Here is a 22,785-nt window from a genome sequence, read left to right as displayed (position 1 = left end):
CACTCCCCGTCCCGAACACACACACTGAACAGTACCTTCGACAGGAGAACCACACCTCGCCGCCCCCAGTTAGTGGCTCGCCGACGGTCAAGTACCTGAACTCCGCTGACCTTTACACGGAGACCCTGAACGGGGCCCGGCGCGACTCGAAGGCCTCCAACACCAGCTCCACCAAGAACGACTACTACTTCGATAAGGAGAACGAGCTGTACAGCCAGAGGCGCGGGGTGACGAAGCCCAAGCTGGCACCGCCGCGCGAGGAGCGCGAAGTGACCAGCACCAGCAGCAGCAGCAGCTTCCAGCAGCGACACCAGCAGCTGGCCACCAGCACCCTGACCAGATCGCTTAGCCCAATACCTAGTCCCACACTCAATGTAACTAAATTTTGTTTGTTTCGATTCGGTGTCCCAAATTCTATACCCGTTTTTGTGTCTAAACTCCAAGGCCTTACCAGCTCCATTGCTAATCCTACTCTATACCTCCTGCCGCCCATACAGACCCGCTCCAGCGAGGTGCACACCCACAGTCCGCTGACCATCAAGACCTCCAATCAGTACGAGAGCTCCACTCGCAACGTTAGCAACAGTCCGCGGCACGCCTCCGTGTCGCCCGTGCAGCGGTACTCCCCGAACAGTGCCTACATCACCACGGCCACCCACAGGATGGGCAGTCCGGTGACCAATACCCTCAACAAGGTAGTTATACATTACAGTATATCTTTCAGAAATACTAAACATCCCCTCTTGCAGAATGGCTACGAAACTACCCGCACCGTGGAGAAGTCATCCACCTACAAGTCTACTTCGAACTACGTCACCGACTCTAATGTCCGGGCCAGCCCCTCGCTGTACGGCACCACGGAAAGGCTGCGGCGGACCGGGTCGCCGGAACCGCGCATCGACCACTCCTCCAATGTGAGGGTGTCCTCGATGAAGCCCGCATCCGCCCGGCGCGACAGCTGGGACGTAATTAACAAGACAAAGCACATGCTCTCGCACAATTCGCTCGAATCGCTGGCGAACATGACCGAGACGCAGCTAAACACGGAACTGCAGTACAATCGTCCGGATCTGGACCACGAGACGCACCGGAATACGCAGTACAATAAGTTTGCGTTGCACAAACAGCAGCAGCAGCAACAGTCGGACTATCGCCGGGACTCCCCGGATGATGGAGAGCGCTACAAGTGAGTTTCAGGATTACACTTCTCGGAATAGTGTCCTTAAGTACCTCTATTTCCAGACCAAGTGCCATTACAGTCAAGTCACACTCGAACAATACCTACACGGACAAGTCAGGCGGTTATACCAAGACCGTGAAGGAGTCCAGCGAACACGTGGTCACCGAGAGCAACGGCCACGGACCCACTCCGGGGTACGGCTATAGCTCCCTCTCTAGATTTCGGCCCATAGACAACAATGCCACTGGTGCTAGAGCTATCCGGGTGCAGGATATTCCGAACGGCTCCATCGGGCGGCCTGTGGAGTTTGAGATCGACGGCTCCAAGGCGGGCTCCGGTAATCTGGAGATCCTCGTCAACGGCGGTCGAGTCACTTCCTCGGTTCGGTCGCTGGGAGGCCAGAGATTCGTGGCCAGCTTCACGCCGCACGAGCATGGAACGCACACAGTGCAGATCACCTTCAATGGCGAGACAGTTCCAGGTGAGTTTCGAGTTGAGGAATGCTTCTTCACGTGGGCGGGTTGGGTAGCGCACAGACTTATAAAGTCAAAGCCCCCACACCCGCATTTTTTTGGCATTTTTTGGCGATGATCTTGAACATCAATAGCGTAATGGTTTTTCTATTGGTGTGCACTGGGAGAAAATGTTAAAGAATTTGATTAGGAATTAGGGATTAGTTTTCAAAGGGTGACGAAAGTGTTAGCCTCTGCCTCTAGAACTCTCAATTGATTTCGTAACTATTTAAGCCAACTAGAGACACTGTGCGGCGAATTCATAACGCTCTCTGCCTCGCTCTGTTATTAAGATACTTATTTGTATCTCTCGTGCTCTCTGCTACAAAAACCGCTCTCACCTGTGCTCACCTGAAGCTACCCTACGGAGGTTTACGCTCCGACGCTCTCAGGTGTGACTCCTACCTGTTGGACGGGTTTCCGGCCAAGAAGTCGCTAGCTGGAGAGATCGCTGGTCGTGAGTCGCGTTGGCAGTCGAAGATCGCGCTCCAAACACAACTGACACGTCGGCGGCAAACGCAGTTACCAACTCTCGATCGGTATAAGCCAGGAAAATTGGCAAGAAACGCACCGCAACAGACAGTGCTGTGACTGTGATAGTGCCCTCCCCGTGGGGCTTACAGAGAATCAGATAAAAGTGAAGAATTGTTTGTTGAAAACATAGAGAAACCCATGGCATAAACAAAACAACAGTTGGCTAGAAACACGGGGAAAAAAACGGAAAGAACGGATCTTTTTGTATTCCCGGAATGTGAAGCGAATCGAAAAGATTCCGTGTGTGAGATTTCTAAGCCAAAGAAATATGCTAATATTCGCCCCTCCACTCTCTGTTTTTTTTTGGGGTCTGTGTGGTGTTGTGCGAACGAAAACCAGTTTAATGAACCTTTAAGCTGAAAATATTTCAGCTAGCAGCTCCGAGCTGGCAGCTAGAAGACGGCAGTCTAAGCCACAGAATCAATAATGCGAAGAAAACTGTCTCCGCGGGGCGATGCAATTTATTTGCGGCGGCGAAGGGGGCAGCCATTTTGTTTTGCTCTTTGGAATGGCAAACTGCAACATTTCTGGCCTGTATCTGTATCTTTGCTGGTACATATCTCTACTGGTATCCGTATCTGTGTGTATGTGGTTCAAGGCGCTCTTGTTGCATGCCTTTGTCTTTTGGCCAAACGGAAATCAAAGTGCCAGGCCCAGGGAAAACCTGGGCCATTTCGATTACCTGTTCGCTGTCTCCTTTTTCGTTACTTCTTGGTAACTCAAGCTCCTGCTGCAGCCCAAAACCCGTTGGGATAGGTTGTCAGTCAGGTATGCCTGGCTGGTTGGCTGTCTGTCTGTCTGTCTGTCAGGAGGGCGCGACAGGTATGCGCGAGATATCTGCGATTTCGTGGCCACGTCGGCCACTTTCCTTCACCGAATCACACACTCTCCCCCAGATACATTTGCTTAAAAGTTTAAACGGAGTGAGCAAACATTTCGATTTCGTTTGGCCTGGCTCGAGCTCCAGCTCCAGCTCGGTTTCGTTTCTTTTTTTTTTGTTAACAAAACGGCCACACCTCTCACCGATGGCTAAGACCCCCCTAAGCCGCTTTTACCCCAACGCTTTTGGCCATTTCCGCTCAGCATATTGGCACACATTCCCACTTCCAGCCCGCTCGCCTGTTTGGGATTTTTATGAGCAGCAGCCGAGCGCCGTTCAAAGTGAAACTGCCTGTCTGTCGGTCTGCATAATTTAATAACAAAAATTGTCGAAAACTGGTTTCTGGCGCGCCCCCTTAACCCCAACCACTTGCCCCAATCCCAGACCCCCCGACCAGAGAGCTGGAGTTCAACTCGAAAGTGATAAATGCATATTTAAAAAAAAAAGAATAATAAACTAAAAATAAAACAAACTCAAGTGCCGCGAAGCTCGTGGAAAAAACGCGATTAAAACGTGCTACCAATCGTGGTCGTGCCGCGATGTCATTTAATGCAACGCTCGGCACATTCTTTTAAACGCTTTTGCTAAATCGTTGTCTTTTTTGTTGAAATTCAGATTGCAGCACTCGCACTCGCAGCATAATTGTGCTCGAATCTTACACATAAATAAATAATTTACAACCCGCTGACATAATCGTAGCGATACAATACAATTTTTCACCTCTTTCAAGTTCAGACGTGCCGACGATTATAACAAAAGAATCAGGTCCATCAGCGTTTTCAGATACCTCATCAGATTATCGGGGAGTGTGGAGTTTGAAGCACCCCGATCGTCCAGTAATCTTGCACTGTCGACACCAGCACCTCCAGTCTCCAGTTTCCAGCCACTAAAAAACGTAAATCTCTTGCTACTTCTCCCGGCTAACATATTTGATAAAAAAAATACCTAGTCGGTGTAACGGTCAGGTTCAGATTCAGATTCGGAATGAGACTTCTGCGACACCTGCAGGCCATCTAACGGGCTTTTGCGGCCAGTCACGTAACCGCAGGTGTACACTGAGCGAAGAATCTTGGTCAGTAGGGGTCTATAAAGTGGGTTACTTGAGGGGTTATACAACTATATCCGTATCTAAAGAACTATCTATGGAACTATAGATCTCGGTCTAGGTATTGGGTTTTCAGAAGTAGTATCTTTTTATCTTTTAGAACTATTTCTTCTCAGTGCTGTATCTAACTATTTCTATAGGAGACTATGCAGATTGAATAACAGCGCTAGAAGCTTAGGTGCACTTGTTCTCCAGCCGAAAGGCAACAACTCAGCCTGGCTGGGAAACCGGCCTGAAAGATCGTCGAGAAGGCGACTTTTTCGGATCGGATGAAGTGCGGATGCTCTTGCCACATGCCTCGAATGGCCAATCTACGAGCCGCCAAACTTTGACTTGGTGCGTTAGATTCTGGGGGCTAACTGTATTTTATTGCATAGCCCCCGGCCATAGCCGAGTGTTTGGGACCAGAGAGTTATGGGAATGTGATAACTGATTAATGATGGCCCCAATTGGTGGGATGCCGAACCGCCAGAAACAGTTACAAAAGCTGTTCGAAGTGCCAAACGAAGGGTCTGGGTGGCGGGGTAGTGTAAATTTTCAGTTTCATTGCTTGGACAAATAAAGAAAAAAAGGTTTTCAAAAACGGAGCTTGAAGTTTCCCAGGGAATGGCACTTTAAAGGGGGCAAGTGGCAAGTTTTGAGCTATGACAGCGCAACAGTTCGATGGTGTCTTTTTTCCATCGAACTGCCAACTGACCGTTGCTGCAATTTTCATGGAAAGCCATAAAAAGCAACAACAGCTGCACAGCACAGCAGCAACTGCCAACGAGCACTAAAAGGAAAAGTGCAACAATTGCAAAAAAAAATGGCAAAAAAACTGAAGGAAAAGAGAAATGCATGGAAAGTTGCAAACAAAAGTAAATTTGAGCGCCGGGGCGAACAAACCAAACACCAAATACCAAATACCGAATACCGACCAAGCCATGTCCAATAAAAATTGCTGCGATATGGGGAGCAGCATGGAGCTGGGAGCTGGGAGATGCCAGCGCCCACAAATAAGCAAACATTTAACGAGCCGCCCGATTGCCAATCTTCAGAGCCGCCATCGCAAATTGGCAGCCGCATTGCTCCGAGCCACTCGAATGATTCGCTTCTCCGCCAAACAATTTAATGATGCTTTCGGGTTTCAGGCTTTCGGGCTTTCGGGGTTTTCGTTTCGAAACATTCCTGAACTAACTCGGGACGGAATTATGTCGCCGGCTGCCACAGATACTAGTGGATAGAGGCAAGCCCCAGATACAGATACCCAGCTTACAGATACACATAGTAGAGATACTCAGATACGCACTTGTCGCTGGCAACGAGGCGGCACAGATTGAGATTGCGACAATTATAATGAGACGCAGCGCACAACAATGCAAAGTCGCAGCGGAAACCTTGCCAGCCAAAGAATGCGAGGGTTGCCCAAGAAGTTTTTATAGCCCGCCCCTTCAGTATGCCCCCATTTGTGGCCTCCATTACCTGAGCCACAACTGCATGGCAATAACATTAGCTTTGTGGGTCAAATATCGTTATTAGTCGATCGCTGAATTAGCTATTTATGTTTATTGCAATTTCCAGACAATCATCCAATCACATACTAATGGCTTCCATCCATCTGGTCTCTTACAGGTTCACCGTGGCACGCTGAGATCATGTCCTCACCCGGCCTGACCGCTCTAGGCGAATCGACGCGCCTGGTACCCGCCAATACGCCGGCGGTTTTTGAGATACTGCCGCCTCCTGGACAAAGCCTGAGCAAGGGCGAGTGCGTGGCCACGGTTTTGACTCCCAGTAAGTCAAAGCTTAACGCCAGAGTCACCCACGAGGCGGCAAATGGTGCTGCACGCATCGAGTTCGTGCCCACAGAGGTGGGCACCCACGTCATCGATGCGTCCATCAACGGCACGAAGATCGCTGGCGGCCCGCTGATCGCCAAGGTCTACGACTCCAGCCTGATCCAGGTGACGGAGGTGAATGGCGGCGTGGTCGGCCAGCCGTGCCAGTTCCGCGTGGACGCCAGCGCGGCGGGCGAGGGCCAGCTGGAGATATCCATAAACGAGGGTGAGGTGCCCAATCACGTCCAGGTGGTGGGTGGTGGCCGTTGCCTGGTCTCCTTTACCCCGGAGCAGGCCAAGTCGCATCTGATCGACATCAAGTTCAATGGCGAGACGGTGCGCGGTTGCCCCTTTGTGTGCGCCGTGGCGGACACGTCCCGTGTGCTCTTAAATCTCTCCAATCTGGAGCTGATTCCGGTCAACCGACCCTCCTCCTTCCACATAACCGTCAGTGGAGGCGGGGCAGCCGAGCTGGCGGTCAGTGTTCGGGGTCCCCAAGGGGAGTTGCCCGTTCGCGTGACCGGAGACATCCATGCCGGCTTCACCGCCGAGTTCACGCCCACCACCGTCGGCGGCCACTCAATAAATGTGGAGTACAACGGCTTCGCCGTGCAGGGCACCCCCTTCCTGGCCAAATCCTATGACGCCACCAAGGTCGTTGTGGGCAGTGTATCCCGCGGCACAATGGGCCGGCCGGTGCAGTTCACGGTGGACGCAGGCGATGCCGGTGAGGGCAACCTGGAGATAACGATTTCGGCCAAGGGACAGAACATCCCCACCCAGGTGCATCCGCAGGGCAGTGCAAGGTGGGTCTTCCATTCTAGCTTTCTAATCCTACCAATCCTATAATGTTTTGTGTGTCCCTTGCAGATTCTCCGTTTCGTTTGTGCCCACCGAGTCGTGCGAGCACACGATCAACGTGTCCTTCAACAAAATGCCCGTTCCCGGCTGCCCGATCACGGTCAGCATCAGCGGGGGCGTGGCCGGACCCCAGGTGTCGCTCGGCGGCCCGGGTCCCGTGCATCAGACCAATTCTTTTGTTATAAATCACAACGGCGGCCGTCTGGAGGACATCGAGGTGAACGTGGAAGGTATGTAGGCTCTAGACCCGCTGCTGGGCGAGATCCCATTCCCGCTAACCACCAGTCATCGGTTTTGTATGGAACCCCGCCCCGACCCCCGAATCCCATTCATGTTGCTCCTTTTATGTTCCGCCTCATCTGGTTTTAGGTTTAAGGCTCGTAACTTAATTGCTCGTTGCTACATGTTGTGTCTGCCAAGTGTATTATTCGATTGGGTCCATTTGCATACTACAAGTCTCGTATCTGGTAGCTTTAACTGTAACTGTATCTACATATATCTGTTATTTGTATCTTTTGTTTGTATCTGCAACTCTGCAACTGTATCTATTCCGCATCGCACATACACATCCGCACCAGAGCGCACGCACAAAAACTTGTACAGCAAAATTGTATGAGCGGAAATCGTTGTGGAAAGTCGCAAGCTACCTGCTACCTGCTACCGCCCACTTTTCACCCACTATCCATGACCCTCACACCGTCACCCCCACACTGCCTCCCCCCAAGATGCATCTGCTATCCGAAGCCAAGGTGCTGCACTTAGAGAGTGGATTTATGAGATACGCAGTCGGTGCAATTATGCCACACATTTGTAATTTGCTTGAACAGTCAGACCTAGCTAAGGTGAAGGTGCACACTGCTGCCGCTTAAGTTTCGCTTTAGGGAGGTACGACTGTTGCCATTTAAGAGATCCGTTCTGTCCGATGCTTTTGTGTTTTTGTCCCCCAGAAGTAGTTGCGAATTTATGCAAGCATTCCCCCAGGGAGGGATGGATTCCAGTCCAGCATCCAGTTGCTATTAATCATTAGTTATTCGGCTCGGCGTACTCCTCCTTGTGTGTTTTGTGTGCATTTGTGGTTGTCCTTGTTGTTTGTACGTAATCTTTTGTCCTTTTTGTAATAATGTTGCTCACTTTTGTATCTGTATTATATTTCAGGACGGCGAAATCTTTTGTACTAGACTATATATAAATATATATGCATATACTTACTTATATTACCTATCTATACCTAAACGGGAGGCGCCCCCGGGCACTCCCCCTATATATATATATATGCTATTCACCCGGTGTATATATACTTTGCTAACAGTCCGAACCCCAGAACATAACCCTGAGAACCAGAGATGCCAATACAATAACAACATGAAGTATTTACTAATGTCCGATTGTTTACTAATTTGTTTCATACCGATTAATTTGTAGAGTTACTCGAATCAAAATAAAACAAAATGGTTTAAAACAAACACCAGCAGGTTGTACATCCATTAGGGCCTCTCCTGGCGGGGATCTCCCGGGGTCCCCTGTACAGATCGACTTTGGGAAACTCGTATAATTGTGTCTGACCCTCCACATTCACACATATCAGTCTACTAACTTTTTCTGGCACAACCGATCCAACGATAATCAATCAAGACTAACCGCACTCCAAGTAAATGACTCAAATTAAGGAACACCCCACACACCACTAATCCCAAGACCCCAGACTGGCCGACATTTGAAAGTTTCCACTTAATACCATTACTAATCCAGTGAACATTTTTCCAAATTTTTCGCCTCATTCGCGACTGAAAACCAAAACAAAACAAAACCCAACACTAACCCAACACAAATCTGACCCAATCGACCGTCGCCCAATTATCGAATTTCAACAAAAAAAACAAACGAAATCAATCTCAAAACTCGTTTCCGGCCGCGTCGCAACAAAAAATAATAATTAATAAATACTAAAATCAAATACGAATAAATGGTAAACAAAAAACCAAACAAAATCGCTGGGTAATCAGGACCTGCTGGCCAGTCGGTTCCTGCCCAAGTGCATCAGTCCGCTGATGGAGTCTTCAAGGCGGAGTTTGTGCCCCGCGTCGTCGGCGAGCATCGCGTCAATGTCACGGTCAATGGATTGGCCACCGCCGGAAGTCCCTATGCAGCAAAGGTAAGTAAAGCGCTTCATCCGTTAAAGGATAATCTAAAAGTAACTCCTCCTCCAGGTATACGATGTCAGCGCCATCAAGGTGAAGAATGTAAGCAGCGGAACCGTGGGCAAGCCAGTCACTTTCCTGGTGGAGACCTCCCAGGCTGGACCCGGCAACTTGGAGGTCACTGTCAACGGTGGCAGGGTGCCCACCTCCGCCCAGGCCCAGGGACAGCACACCTACGCCATCAGCTTCACCCCTCGGGAGGCCGAGAGTCATACGGTGGAGCTCCGATTTAATAGCCAGGATGTGCCCGGATCCCCCTTCACCTGCCGAGTGGCAGCCGCCGCCCGTATCCAGTCCCCGGAGAGTATGGACAAGGTGAGCGTGGGCCGGCTGTTCGAGTTCATAGTGGAGTCGGACACCAAGCCCACGGTGGAGGTGCTGGGACCAGCACGACGCAGTGTGCCCGTCAAGATCGATCCCTTGGGAAGCTCTACCCTCGGTTACAATGTCAAGTTCGAGCCCATGGAGGTGGGTGACCATTCCGTGGAGGTGCGTCTTCCCGGCGGTGGCCACGTCGAGGGAAGTCCCTTCCTTCTGAAGGCGTATTCTGCCGAGAAGGTCATCGTGACCGACATACGATCTGGGGTGGTGAACAAAAGTGTCAGCTTTGGCATTAACGCCTCCCAGGCTGGAGCCGGAAATCTGGAGATCATCGTGGCGGTAAATGGCAAGAATGTTCCCAACTTTGTCCAGTCCGAGGGCAACGCCCGTTTCAAGGTGAACTTCAAGCCCACGGAGGCGGCCACCCACTCGCTGTCCGTGAGATTCAATGGACACCCGGTTCCCGGATCGCCGTTCAGCTGCCACATCGCGGCGGCAGCATCCTCGCCCTCGATGGGACTACCCAGGGCCATGGCCATGGGCGAGTGCCTCAAGCAGGCTGCCGTTAAAATGGATAACACCTTTGAGCTGGAAGGCTTCGAGGGCGTGGAGCCGCAGATTTTCGTCACCTCGCCCTCGGGCGATAACGAGCACTGCCAACTAAGCCAGCACGACGGAGGAAGCTACTCCGCCAGCTTCAGACCCACCACCGTGGGTCGCCACTTGATCAGTGTGACTGCTAATGATCAGCACATCAACGGTTCACCCTTCAGCTGCAACGTCTTCGACGTGTCTCGGGTGAGCATCAGTGGCCTGGAACAACAGTACGGACCAGCCACTTTGGGAGTTCCGGTGACCTTCAGTGTGGACGCCGCAGGAGCCGGCGAGGGAACCCTGGAACTGGTCGTTTCCACCGACAGCAGCACTGTCAAGGCCGAAGTGGTGGCCTGTGCCCGCGGTCTGTACGACGTGACCTTTGTGCCGCAGAGCACGGAACCCCACTACGTGAACATCACCTTCAACGAGGTGGCTGTCGACGGCAGCCCCTTCCGCGTGGACATCCAACAGCACACCCAACACATCCAGATCGGCAGTCTGGCTGCCATTGATTTCCCGGCAGACGACCAGATCGTGGAGATCTTCTCGCCAGACCAGAAGTCGGTGCCCTACTCCATAAATCGCCAGACGGCGGAGTTCCGCACGCACACGACCGGAAACTACACTCTCCGTTTCATTGATCGAGAGACTCGGCAACACATCGGCTCCCGCACCCTGTGCGTTTTTGATCCCACGCTTGTCAAGATTACAGAGGTGAGCGAGGCCTTCTGCCATCGTCCAGCCAGCATCGGAGTCTCCCTGAACGAGGCTGGCCAGGGAGATTTGTCCGCCCTGGTCCGGTGTGGTGCCACCGAAGTGCCGCACACCATCCGCGGCCCCAGCAAGTCCGGGGTGTACGAAATCGTCTACCAGCCCACCCGAGTGGCTCCGCACAAAATCAGCATCCTTTTCAATGACGTGCCCATTTCCCTAAAGCCGCTGGAGATCAATGTGCTGCCCGCCAGTGCCGGCAAGGAGATCAGTGTCAGTGGCCTGGGGCTGTACCAGGCTCGAGTGGGCAAGACCACGTCCTTCGCCATTGATACAGTAAAGAGGCCGGCGCGGGAGTTTGATGTGGTGGTTTCAGGGCCAGGAGGACAGGCTCTGCCCGTCAGATGCTATCAGACCAAGAACGGCCACCTGCAGGCCGAGTTCACAATCAACAAGCCAGGGCAGTGTGTGATTGGTAAGTGTGTTTATGGATTCCCAAGCTTCTTATTAATCCTCCCGTTTTTCTCCAGAGGTTCTTCACCAATCGAAGCCGTTGCCCGGCAGTCCCTTTACCTGCGAGTCCTTCGACAGCAGTAAGGTCACCACCCAGGGCATCACCAAGGAGCCCTTGGCCCTGCACAGCCCCAACAGCTTCACCGTACGCACGGACAACGCCGGCACAGCCGAACTGGAGGCCTTCGCCATCTCGCCCAGCAACCAGAGCTTGCCCGTATTGATCAGCGAACAGTCGGACGGAGTCTACAACGTGGAGTTCGTCCCATCGCAGCCTGGCAACTACAAACTGACCCTGATGTACGGAGGTGAGACGATTCCCAGTTCCCCGCTTAACTTCACGGCCTCGGCCAGCGGGGTCAGGAACGATGCTCGAGCCGCTGGCCACGGCCTGGAGGTGTGCCACCGGAACAAGGAGGCCTCCTTTGTAGTCTACTGCCCGATTGCCCCGAACGTTCAGATCGAGCGTCTGGACGAGTACGGCGAGCGGATAGAGCCCAAGATCAAGGCTCTGGGCAACAACGAGTGGCGCATTTCGTACACCATACTTTCCGTGGGCAAATACGAGATCCGGGCCAGCTGCCCGAATCGCGGAAGCTTGCCGGGATCGCCCTGGCACATAAGCTGCGTGGAATCTAACAAAGTGTCGCCCGTGGGCGGCTGGGGTACTCTGGTGGATCACGACGGCAGACTAATCCTGCCCGCTCGCATAATCTTTGATGTGGAGAACGCGGGTCCGGGAAAGCTGGTCTGCAGCATCGACGGCATCGAGATTCCGGTGGAAAAGTTTGCTGACGGCAAAATGTGCCTAAATATCACTGGCGAGAATCTGGCCGCCGGAGAACACGATCTGGACTTGACCTGGAGCGGCCTCACCATCACCCAGTGCCCGAGGAGCGCTTATGTCACGGGGCAGCAGGCAGCGGACAAGGTTCAGCTCATGGGACGCGGCTTGGCGGCAGCGCAGGCCGGAGAGGCGGCCCATTTCACCATCGACGCTTCGAATGCGCCGGTGGGCAAGCCGGAGGTGATCCTCACCGCCCAGGACAACTCGTCGCTGCCTGTCAGCTTGGCGCAACCTCGTCCCAGCGAAAACATCTGGGTGGCCTCCTACACCCCACAAAAGTCTACTACAGGCACTCTGAATCTTTCCGTCAAATGGAACGGCCGACTCGTCAAGGGATGTCCCCTGACCGTAGCCGTGGGCTCTTCGATGGACGCCTCCAAGGTGATCGCCTCAGGTGAGGGACTGCGTCACGGCATTGTTGGCAAGGACATAAAGTCCTGGATAGACACCAGGAGAGCTGGCCCAGGCGAACTCACCGCCCACTGTGCCGGTGTGCGTAAGGTGGCCTACTGCGAGCTTTACGATCACGGCGATGCCACTTTTACCCTGAACATAAAGCCCCAGGAGCCGGGTCGTCATCTGTTGACCATCAAATACGGAGGACAAAACGTACCAGGATCGCCGTTTGCCCTGAAAGTGGCCGGAGCTCCAGATGCCAGCAAGGTTAGTCCCTTAAAAGTAATAATTATTTTACAACTAATTTCACACAATCACCCATAGGTTCGTGTCTATGGTCCTGGCATAGAGCACGGTGTACTGGCCACCTTCCAGTCGCGCTTTATCTGCGACACCCGAGGAGCTGGAGCTGGACAGCTGACAGTCCGTGTTCGTGGCCCCAAGGGAGCCTTCCGCGTGGAAATGCAGCGGGAGAGCCAAAAGGATCGCACCATTCTGTGCAAGGTAGGATTTATTTTTCACAAACTTGATGCACTGAATCTAACGTGTCCTATTTTCCAGTACGATCCTACGGAACCCGGCGACTATAGAGTGGAGGTCAAGTGGGCCGGAGAGTTCGTACCCGGTTCACCCTTCCCCGTAATGATCTTCGACACCGAGGAGGAGTTACGAAGGTACTTGCAGGGCATATGAGGCCAGCTCAACCACCACGTCATCGTCTTCCCCAGTGGCCTGAGCCCCCTGCCCCTCGGCCACGGCCCAGGACCTCCGCGGCGCAAGGCCCCCTCCTGCACGCCCCTGTAGAAGAGTGCCAGCAGCTTGTAGAATACTTGAATAAGCAATCATCGCGCCTAAGAAAGATAATCGTGTTATACTAACTTGACAGCAAATCGAAGCGACTAACGAAATGTAGTACGTAGCCTAATCCCAATTATTAATAGACTTAATATGTTGAGCAATGTAAAAACTTGCAATGAATTGGTTTAGTTATTAGCATTGTATGCAATACAGAATAAACATTTAATTACAATTATTAATTAACATTTAAGAAGCGTTTTATTCGCAAACGAGAAGCATTCTAGGAAGGGCAACAAAGAATTGCGAAAATATAAAGCCCCGACCAAATTAAAGATTGAAAACGCCCCAATCCTCGGGCAGGGCAAAGGCGTGAATGAAGTCCCTTCGATTGGTTCGAACGAATTCGATTACGTTCTCCTCGAGCCTCTGCCTTTGAATGTTCTCCACACTGCCTCTAAGCTTTTGAGTGGCATTCGCAGCCTCGCCGGTGTTCATCAGCAGCATGGAGAGCAGGACCCTCCGATTCTTGAGCTGAAGCTCTTCGAATCTGTCGTGCATTATGAGCTCTGTCCAGGGGCGTTGGAAGAACTCCAGAAAGTTCGTGATCCAACCGGCTTGGTAACGGTTGCGCAAATCGTTCAGCAGCAGGACATGCTTGCCGCAAAAGTACTCCAGGAAGTACAGCCGTTTCTCCTTCTTGGTGACGCACACAATCTCGATGACCACCAGCTGGCTGTTGATCCGAACCCGGCAGAAATCGCCGTCGTCAAAGGTGGTCATGCTCTCAGCATAGTCCGCCGTAAGCTGACCCACCATCAGGGGCCTGGGTTGGATGACCTTTATGATCTGGTAATTCATGGGGAGCATTCCCGTGAACATGTGGGGCCTGGAGTATCTGGCCTGCATCGGACCCTTTACGACATTTAATTCGTAGGCCAACTAATGAAGCAACCTATGAGTGGTGGTCAAAGGATCGGAAGCTTATACTCACCTTTTCGGCTCTTTCTTGGGCGGAGATGTAGTTGAACTGGAAATTAGGAGTCGGTTCGATTTCCACGTACCGCCCACCGGCATAGATATTCGGATCGTTGGTGCAATAGTGTGAGTTGACCACGATCTTCCGATTTTTCATCTTAATGTCGCACTCAGAGAGGACTGTAATGTAATAGCAGTTATTAGACCTCAAAACAGAGCACATTGCCCGGCTTACTTCTCTCCATCTCTGAAGTCAACAATATGGTATTAAAGTTCACGAACAGGTCGCAAGTTAAGGTTAACTTTGTCCTGCTGGGTATTCCAATAAACTCCACTTTTTCGATAAAGGTGTGCGTAACATCCAGAACGAGCCTTTGATAGTTCGTTGACAGATAGATCGTGACCCCCATATCTGCTATCATGTCCAGGAAAATAGGGTCTAGTCGTGAGTCCGTCTCGGGATTCAGCAGCACCTCAGGTCCCTGCGGAACATTGGGCTGGACATAGATGATGTGTTCAGCTGGGCAGCCGTGCGTGACCATAAAGTGAATGGACTCGTAGACGCACATTCCATAGCCGTAGACTATAATGGTGAACGATTCCAATGTTGAGACTATTTCCTGAAGTTTGTGATAGAAGATAATCCTGTCCAGCCGGTGGTGGCTCTTCACATAGTTTAGTGGAGGACTTTTAACCTGGAACTCCCTGTCCTCAAACCCGTACCTGGACGCATCCATCAGCAACAACTTTTCATAGTGGATCTTGCAGCCACTTACTAACTCCAGCATGTTGTTCTCCCTTAAATATTTAAAATAATTTGTTTGTAATTACCACGTGAATCTTGTGTTACCTATCAATGCGCTGGATGTTCCCGGGAACGAATCGCACCCATTGCCTCAGATCCATGCGCTGCATCGAGTCTCTGACAAAGGGATTCAGGTTGCCGGTGTTCACGTAGCAGTACCTGTGTCCGCCACAGTACTTGCAGTTAAAGTCACAGTCGTAGGCCGCCTCCAGCACTCCGTGTGGCACCACCACCGTAATATCCACACTGGGAATACAGTTGTACCTCTGGTAGTTGTGCAGACTAAGAAATCATTTAGGTAATGTCTGCGTTACATTCGAGCTATCTCCCAAATTCCTTACTCTTTTGTATTCCAGGCAAAGATTACAATGCGCAAAAAACATCGACAAGTCTCCGAGAAACCTACAACCACCAAAGATCCTTTGAAACCAAGATACTTGTTTACCTTTAGATTGTGACAGAAGACTCTAACGCGACTGGAGCATCCTTCGGTGTTGGATTGCTGCAATGGATGTCTAGGCAAGTTGAAATGATACTTATCGAAGAGATTCTTCTTCATGCGACGCGGCTCAATGGGCATCATATAGCTGGTCAGATCGTTTGGCAACGTTGTTCCCTGCAACCCAAGAAAAAAATATTAAATGTTTGATGGTAGATGGCAACCGGATGCCAACCCAAAAGTGATTAAAGTAGAACAGCTCCAAATAGTTCTCGTGTAACGCCACAGTGCGGAATATAGGATCGGCCCACATCTGGAAAAATGGATGCAACTTAATCATCAAGACCTCGCCGCGATTGTGGGTCAGATGAAACTGATCCTGAGGCAGCATGAAGAACTTAATCAAGTCGTCGTAGAAAAAAAACGGTCTAAGGACAGGCCGTATTAGTCAAATACTCAGAAACATTCAAATGCTTACTTCAAAAATACGAAACCCACAACCGAACAATCGGATATGTTCTTGGAGGTGCCGCAGCGTATCATGAAACAGCTGAGGTTGGTTCGGGGATTGTCGAATATATCATTGAGCATTAGCTGGACCGTGTCAAGGACTTCTTCGATGTATGGATCAAGCCCTTCATCTTCCTCCTCGGCGTCGACAGTTTCTCTTCTGTGGTAGTGAGATGTGATAATCAATTTGATGTCCTCGACATCGTGTCTCTCCACGCGGTAAATGCTGAGATCTCCAAACAAAGTGCTGCGATGTGCCACAAAGAGGTTGTCGGTTACGGAGCTATTGGGACGATATGGCACAGGCTAAGGAGGAACAAATTAAAACGAAACTAATTTTTCCAAAGCTCTGTGTCTTGCCAAAAAGAAACGCAGCAACTCGCGCTGGCAGGGACTCATGGTGGTGGTGGTGGGCACCTTCGTCACGCAGTAATCGTGCTCGGGAAAGGCACTGAACATGGCGGACAGGCTGAAGAAGGTGTATTCGGATCGAACCAGTGGGTGCAGCTGGAACATCTTTAGGAGGAATCCGTTGCGGGCGTTTTTTAGGACTGCTCTTATATTTTCGGGACTTAAGTTTTCACCGGGAGGCATATCGAAACCTATCTCCAATCTTTCCTGAAAGGCATTGATGTAGTATCTTCCGTGGCGAAGTTCTGGAGATTAAGAGGGATATAAATAATAAGAAAAACCTTGGCATGTAGTCATGTTATGTAGCCCACCATCGTAAATGTGTTTAAATTTGGAAAGGACTAATTTTTTTGATGGCACTACTTGTCCTTCGTTCGCAGTGTGCCCCTCAATATGCGACGGTGAATACTCAATAAGCATTTGTTCCATTTTGGATGGAGCGTATAGCTCCTTGTACGCTTTTTTCTCTACTGAACTAAAAAGTACATATGAATATAAAGTATGAGTTCTTAAACATGATTTTTGTGGGATACAAGCTACTTACAAGACATCGAAATGAACATGACCGTGGTGGCCTCCTGGAGTGTATCTGGCCAGGTTTCCCAAACGGTTCAGATGAAAGTTAGTGGCCAGGTCTACCACATCGATAGAGTCCGAAAGCCACATCAGTCCCGCTCCCTTGACATTGTCCTCTATTTCCTCCTCAAACTGAAATCAAGGACAGTCGATGTGGCGATATGGGAAGAAAGATAAAAAGAAGTTTGGAAAACCAACCTCGGCTATAATGATTTTGTCATTATCCGCCGATCCATCCACATTCAACAATTGCTCTGCAATATAATAGTCCCCGTGGGTCTTTCGCAGGTGCGGATCCTCCGAATCAATCATCTCGACGATGTCGTCGTTGTCCTCAGGCCTAAAACAGAATTGGCAACTCCCAGGACATAAATAGAAGAAAAACTTACAGTGCTTTTCGAAAAGATATAGCTGGCATTATTTCCTTCCTACGGATAATAATTATCGACGGCTGATGCATCTGCTCAGAAAGCTTGGAGGACATGGGATAAAAGGTTTTGCCCAACTTCAGAGCCGGCTCGTACTCTTTATCCGTCTGATCTGGTGGCCTGACCACCATGATGAAGTTGACCTTGTGCTCGCCATAGAACACCTCCTGAACCACTTGCTTCAGCATGTTTGGATACTCATTTCTACATATAAAGAAATGGAGGAACATCGTGTTGATCAGGCTAATGGGCAGATCCAGGCTTTTGAGGAAAAAGAAAAGAACACGAATCAAAATCAGAATCAGAATGGAATGGATGCCGGAGTTCCGCCTACCAGAAACGGGCCTCCAGCCAATAAAGCCAAAGATCGTTGCACAGAACCGGTATGGGAGGATGGTTACTGAACTCCGCGTAGGCCAGAAGCACCATGGTTTCCTCGGAGTCAAAGACCAGAAGCCGATGTGTCAAATGCTCATGGAATATAGCCCCCAGTGGCGGAGTTCGTTTATTTCCAATGTGCCAGGTGCCTTTGGCCTCGAAGAGGTCCTCGATGCGCCGCAGATCGCGGATACCCGCCGAGAGGATTACAATCTTAGTTTTCGAAGACATTTTTAAAAAAACAATACTATTGAGTGTATTTTCTGAGTTGTAGTGCTATACATCAAAATCTGAAGCCACAGAGCCGACTGCTTCGTTTCACAAATGAATCGAGCCTACTCGGTATCGTCCTCCGACTTCCCTGTTTTTGGGAGCCAAATCGGTAGTTCAGCCTTGAAAAAGTCCTCAGGCAAGGCGAATCTTTGCCGGAAGTCTCGTCGATTGTCCCTCAGAAAACTAAGCAGCTTGTGCTCCAGATAGCGCTTGTTCAGCGTCACGAAGTCCATGTCGGTTACATCCTTGAAGGCGCCCACATTAGACCTCTGAAAAGAACTTTCTCATTAATTTTCATTTTATTCGATAGGAGGAAGTACAGCACCGTTAACGTGGACATAGCCATGGGTTTCAGAAGGTCTCTGTTTTCCGCCTGCAGGTCCGCGAAATTTTCATGCATGATCAGCTCCGTCCAGGGCTCTTGGAAGAAGGTTATAAAACAATCAATCGTTCTAGCCTTGTAGCGAGCCTTAAGATTGTTCAAAAGCAGCTCATGTTTGCCCACAAAGTGTTGCAGAAAATCAAAGTGAGCCTCCTGGAAGATAGATATATGAAAACAATTCCGAAACCCTTTGCAGCTAACACACTTTTTTGGTGACAACTACAATCTCGTCCACAATCATATTCATCGACAAGCCCACCCGGCAGAAGATGTTGTTTTTGTAGGTCGTCATGGTGCAGCACATCGAGGATGGCAACTGGCAGCTGAGGTATCTTCTTGGCATCACCACCTTGGTGATGAAGTAGTTCATCGGCAACATGGCTTGAAAGTGCAGGGGCAGGTTGTAGCGATCCTCGTATTCCTTTTGGGGGGCGATTCCCAAATGATGGAGTAGCTGGAAGATCAAAATGCAAGTTTAATGTAATATATAGTTATCTTATACATTATACCTTGCCGGCAATCTCCATTTCTGAAGTATATCTATACTGATAGTTCACCTCGTGTCTTATTTTTACAAAAGGCCCAGCGGCATAGATATTCGGATCGCTGGTCTGAAAGTTCTCCCCAACCAACAACCGGTCACCATCCATTTCGAGTTTGGACGCCATAAATACTGAAGAAATCAAAACAATAAGTATGTCAATTTTCTTGAAAGGAGACTGTACCTACACTGCTTGTCCTGATAGCTAATTTTGCCCTCATCGAACGAAATAAAGAGGTCACACTCAAAGGTCATCATGCGGCGACTGGGAAAGTGCTGGAAGACCACGTCCATGATGAAGTCCGTGGTCTCATGCACCACCCAGTGGTGGAAATTAAAATCGTTGTAGATACTCATCCCGTTGTCGGAGAGAAGGTCATCCAGTATTTGCTGAATGTTGCTGTCCCAATAGGGATTCTTCAGCTTGTCCTCCTCCCCGAACCCTGTGTAGCGATGTGGCTGGACCAGCACCAGGCGAGAGTGGTCGACGCCATGCTCGATTAGGAAGGAGATGCACTCGTAGGTACAGAGATTATTGCCATAAATCACTATCAAGTAGGTTCGCGGCACCTCCTCCAGGAGTGCACGCACCTTGTAGTAGAGCATGAACTTGTTCAGCCGACAATTGAGTTCCACAAAGTTGCACGGAATCTTCTTGATGGCATCCTCATTCGAAGACCGAATCACATAATCTTGGGAGCACAGGCAAATCAGAGTATCGTAGAGAATTTCGCAGGCCTGTAACTTAACGAATTTCTTATCCCGCTCAATGAACTCCACTGTGCCGGGCACAAAGTGCACCCAGAACCGAAGATCCATACGGACACAGCAGTCCCGAATGTAGCAGGAACGGTTGTTGAACGACAAGTAGCACTTGCGAATATTGGAGCAGTAGGGACACTGGAACAGGCTGTCGTATTCCGCCTCCACTATTCCCGGACTGGAGATGACCGTTACCTGCACCCAACTAAGACACGTGTAGTTTCCTCGGTTGTTTTGACTGAAAAAAAAGGGTTCATCAAATGGAATTTTTCGTCACCACAATATATATCTCACTCCTTTCTATTCCATTGGAAGATTAGCTTTCGCAGAAACGCCTTGGTCAGCGAACTGAATCCAATGACGACTAGTCGGCTGTTGTTGGTGAACCACTTTACCGGAAAGAGTCTGTGCCGGTAGATGATAAGGTGATCCTTTGAAAAGTTATAGGTAGGCAGATTCACAGACGAGGTAGCCTTTTTGCGTTTGTATGGGGGCTCGAAAAAAATTGGAGCTTTTTTAAAAGCCCTCGGCTCGAGGACCATCATCATCTTCTTCAGGTCATTGGAGAACGTCCTACCCTAAAAGGGGACATTGTAAAGGAACGATTGGATTTCCGAAAAGGCTTTCCATAACTCACCGAAAAAGGAGTGATGAAATAAAAGTCGTAAAAGTGCGTCTTCTTGGCCAGCTCCCTTAGGATCAAACTACTGCTCACTATGAACAGCGGATGGAGGCGCAGAGAGATGATCTCGGCCCTTAGGCGGTCGAGGTGAGCTTCCCTTCTAGACAGGTTATAGTGGTCGAACAACTTGCTGTGATCGTGAAACTGCCGGACCACTACGAATCCCACGGAGGTGTTCTCTTTGGCCGGCTTAGTGGAGTTGCCACACCTGATGGTGAACATATGAAAGTCGCTGTACTCATTCTCCAGCACATCCTTCATGATGGCGTCCAGGACGACCAGCTCGTTCTCCGCCTCCTCCCTCAAGTTAATCTTGGAGCAGTAGGACACGCTGCTGCTATTCGATCCCGCTGGCGAGCCTACCTCGGTCGTGTTGCCCAAGGACAACGAGTGCACGACACTCACGTCATCCTTCTCGAGCTTATAAAGGCTAATCTCACCAAATATCGTGCTTCGATGAGTAATGTAGACCTCCTCCTGATTAGACTCATCCGAAGGCCGCGAAGCTACGGGCTGTTTAGAAGAACAATAGTCATTCCACGGAGGTCTTTGTCTCACACTACTTACTATGAAGTACTGCAGCACCTCCATATGACTCGTGATAGCTTTGGCCCGCTTCGGTATCACCATCATGCCGTAGTCCTTATCCGGATAGGCAGAAAACATGGCAACCACTGCATTGAAGAGCCTGGGCAGTGGAAAGTCCTGTCGCGCCATTACGCACTTGACAAGAAAAACATTTGATGCCTCCCGGATAGCCTTAGGACCCGGAGGCTTGGACATGGCGTTGTACACAAAGTTAATGGTATTCGTTTCTTGCCTTAGATAGTAGTCCAAACTGCGGAGTTCTGGGTTAGCATTAAATAAACTCTCAAACAAAATATTTTAAGTAGCTAGGCTCACTTTCAAGAATGTTTTTGAACTTTGAGTAGAGAACCTCCCGCATGTAGAACTTGTTGGCCTTGGACACATGGGCGTCGTCAATGGTTCCGTTAATCGAGCTGACCTTCATCTTTCCAACACTGGCGACACTGAAGACAGAAAAACATTGATGTACTTTTTTAAATGGAAGAAGTGAATAGGGACTCACCTCATGCCGCTGTCATTGCGCTGAAGTCCTCCAACTATCGTCATGGCGTCGAGATCTTCCAGAGCGTCCGTGGTGAACATACTGGCCGCCGCTCTTCGGTGAACCGAGCTGCCGGAAAGGGTTCAAGAATCAGGTAGCTGATAATCCCTGAAATGTTGGCGGCAAAGGAACTCACCTCACCGTCAACGTTTCGTAGTGGAAGGACATGCGCGGGTCGAATTTCACCAAGTTCCCAAAAGAACCCATTTCGTAGTTGCACACATAGTACCGGATGTCAAAGTTTGTGGTCATCCATATGAAGATGGCCAGCTCGGTTTCCTGGCACTTGTTGTTCATTTCAGCCACCACAAGAAGATCACCCTCTTCTTGGGGCTCCCTCTCCTGATGCATCAGCTCCTCTGCTATATAGAAGTCACCCAGCTCCTCTCGCAGCTCCGGCATCTCGACCTCCTGAATGGCAATGATGTCGTCATTATCCTCGGCCCTAGAATCCAGGGAAAGTTATATTACTTGGGGAGTGGAACGATGACCTCAGCCAATCTTACAGTGCCTTACGGTAGGTAATCTTTGGAAGCATATCGAACCGTTCCACAATGTACAGTGACTGCGTATTGAAATTGTTGTTTATACTGTACTCCCGGGGATAGTATATCTTGCACAACTTCTCCAGATCCCCATAGTACTCCTTTAAGTGCGCCTGCTGCTTAACATTGGGCATTTTTACGGTGATAAAATACGTGGCCCTGTTCTCCAGGTAGAAAACTTCCTGCAGGACTTGGGCCAGAACCTCGGGACACTCGCTCTTGTAAATGCAAAAGTTAAAAAACAGAGTGTTTAGCCAGCTAATAGGCATGGGCAAACTGGTGAGGAGGATTGGGTTAATTGGAAAGCATGGAGGGCAGCAGGAAACCCAAATAGATACCAGTATCTAACGGACAACCATTCCAGCCAACAGTCGTTAGGCAGGGCAGTAATAGACGGATATGTACGGAACTCGGCGTAGGCTACCAGCTTCGAAGTTTCCACGGAATGGGCCACCATCCTGTGGGTCTGGTAGCAGTTGAAAAGCGAGTCTGTGCCATAGAACTTTTGCCGGATGTTGCCGAACCACTTGACGCCCGGTGTCCGGATTAGCTTGGTGATGCTGTCCCGGTCTGAAATCAACGCCCAACGCACATCAAAGTCACTCATCCCGAGCCGAGGTCAGTGTGCGTAATTTGAGTGTGGGATGTGTGTGACTGGAGTAGAAAATCACACTGCGTT

At 50.1% G+C, this 22,785-nt stretch overlaps 3 protein-coding genes across 12 annotated transcripts in view; 1 reads left to right on the top strand and 2 right to left on the bottom strand.

Annotated features, from left to right (window-relative positions):
• The window catches only part of jbug (filamin-type immunoglobulin domains fbug), a 21,521-nt gene extending 8,008 nt beyond the window's left edge, over positions 1 to 13,513 (top strand). Inside the window, exons 7-17 of one of the 5 annotated variants that reach the window (XM_017235447.3) lie at positions 45 to 374; positions 498 to 695; positions 750 to 1,186; positions 1,243 to 1,661; positions 5,823 to 6,834; positions 6,899 to 7,119; positions 8,893 to 9,041; positions 9,097 to 11,191; positions 11,247 to 12,739; positions 12,797 to 12,976; positions 13,034 to 13,513. In XM_017235447.3, the coding sequence (XP_017090936.2) occupies positions 45 to 374; positions 498 to 695; positions 750 to 1,186; positions 1,243 to 1,661; positions 5,823 to 6,834; positions 6,899 to 7,119; positions 8,893 to 9,041; positions 9,097 to 11,191; positions 11,247 to 12,739; positions 12,797 to 12,976; positions 13,034 to 13,165 (6,666 nt within the window). In that variant the 3' untranslated portion in view covers positions 13,166 to 13,513. Of the gene's footprint in view, positions 1 to 44; positions 375 to 497; positions 696 to 749; positions 1,187 to 1,242; positions 1,662 to 2,137; positions 2,330 to 3,721; positions 4,002 to 5,822; positions 6,835 to 6,898; positions 7,120 to 8,044; positions 8,353 to 8,892; positions 9,042 to 9,096; positions 11,192 to 11,246; positions 12,740 to 12,796; positions 12,977 to 13,033 lie in introns of those variants that run through there. The other 4 variants (XM_070278718.1, XM_070278719.1, XM_070278720.1 and 1 more) reach the window with 4 other exon arrangements.
• On the bottom strand, positions 13,496 to 18,023 carry LOC108121422 (cilia- and flagella-associated protein 61). Its single transcript, XM_017235500.3, has 13 exons — positions 17,749 to 18,023; positions 17,376 to 17,675; positions 17,185 to 17,326; positions 16,955 to 17,118; positions 16,722 to 16,885; positions 16,360 to 16,655; positions 15,968 to 16,305; positions 15,725 to 15,917; positions 15,392 to 15,666; positions 15,096 to 15,332; positions 14,481 to 15,043; positions 14,262 to 14,425; positions 13,496 to 14,209 (listed from the first exon to the last, which is right to left on the bottom strand). Exons 1-13 carry the CDS (start codon positions 18,021 to 18,023, stop codon positions 13,598 to 13,600), a joined length of 3,723 nt encoding a protein of 1,240 aa, XP_017090989.2. The 3' UTR covers positions 13,496 to 13,597.
• LOC108121421 (cilia- and flagella-associated protein 61) lies at positions 18,019 to 22,785 on the bottom strand. 6 transcript variants are annotated; one of them, XM_017235497.3, is made up of 13 exons: positions 22,445 to 22,784; positions 22,068 to 22,382; positions 21,698 to 22,006; positions 21,523 to 21,630; positions 21,336 to 21,463; positions 21,000 to 21,280; positions 20,388 to 20,945; positions 20,045 to 20,328; positions 19,177 to 19,988; positions 18,957 to 19,120; positions 18,653 to 18,901; positions 18,391 to 18,600; positions 18,019 to 18,334 (listed from the first exon to the last, which is right to left on the bottom strand). In XM_017235497.3, the coding sequence occupies exons 1-13, from the start codon at positions 22,711 to 22,713 to the stop codon at positions 18,128 to 18,130; spliced, it is 3,894 nt and encodes a 1,297-aa protein (XP_017090986.2). In that variant the 5' UTR covers positions 22,714 to 22,784; the 3' UTR covers positions 18,019 to 18,127. The 6 variants fall into 6 exon arrangements, with proteins under 6 accessions (XP_017090986.2, XP_070134822.1, XP_070134824.1 ...); XM_070278721.1 differs by lacking the exon at positions 22,445 to 22,784 and having other exon boundaries at positions 22,078 to 22,211; XM_070278723.1 differs by lacking the exons at positions 22,068 to 22,382; positions 22,445 to 22,784 and having other exon boundaries at positions 21,703 to 21,843.

This window comes from Drosophila bipectinata, chromosome 2R (genome assembly GCF_030179905.1).
Source record: "Drosophila bipectinata strain 14024-0381.07 chromosome 2R, DbipHiC1v2, whole genome shotgun sequence".
In the NCBI taxonomy this organism is placed as follows: Eukaryota; Metazoa; Arthropoda; class Insecta; order Diptera; family Drosophilidae; genus Drosophila; species Drosophila bipectinata.
The sequence above is the reverse complement of the archived record's forward strand: the minus strand, read 5'-3'. Positions and strand labels throughout refer to the sequence as shown.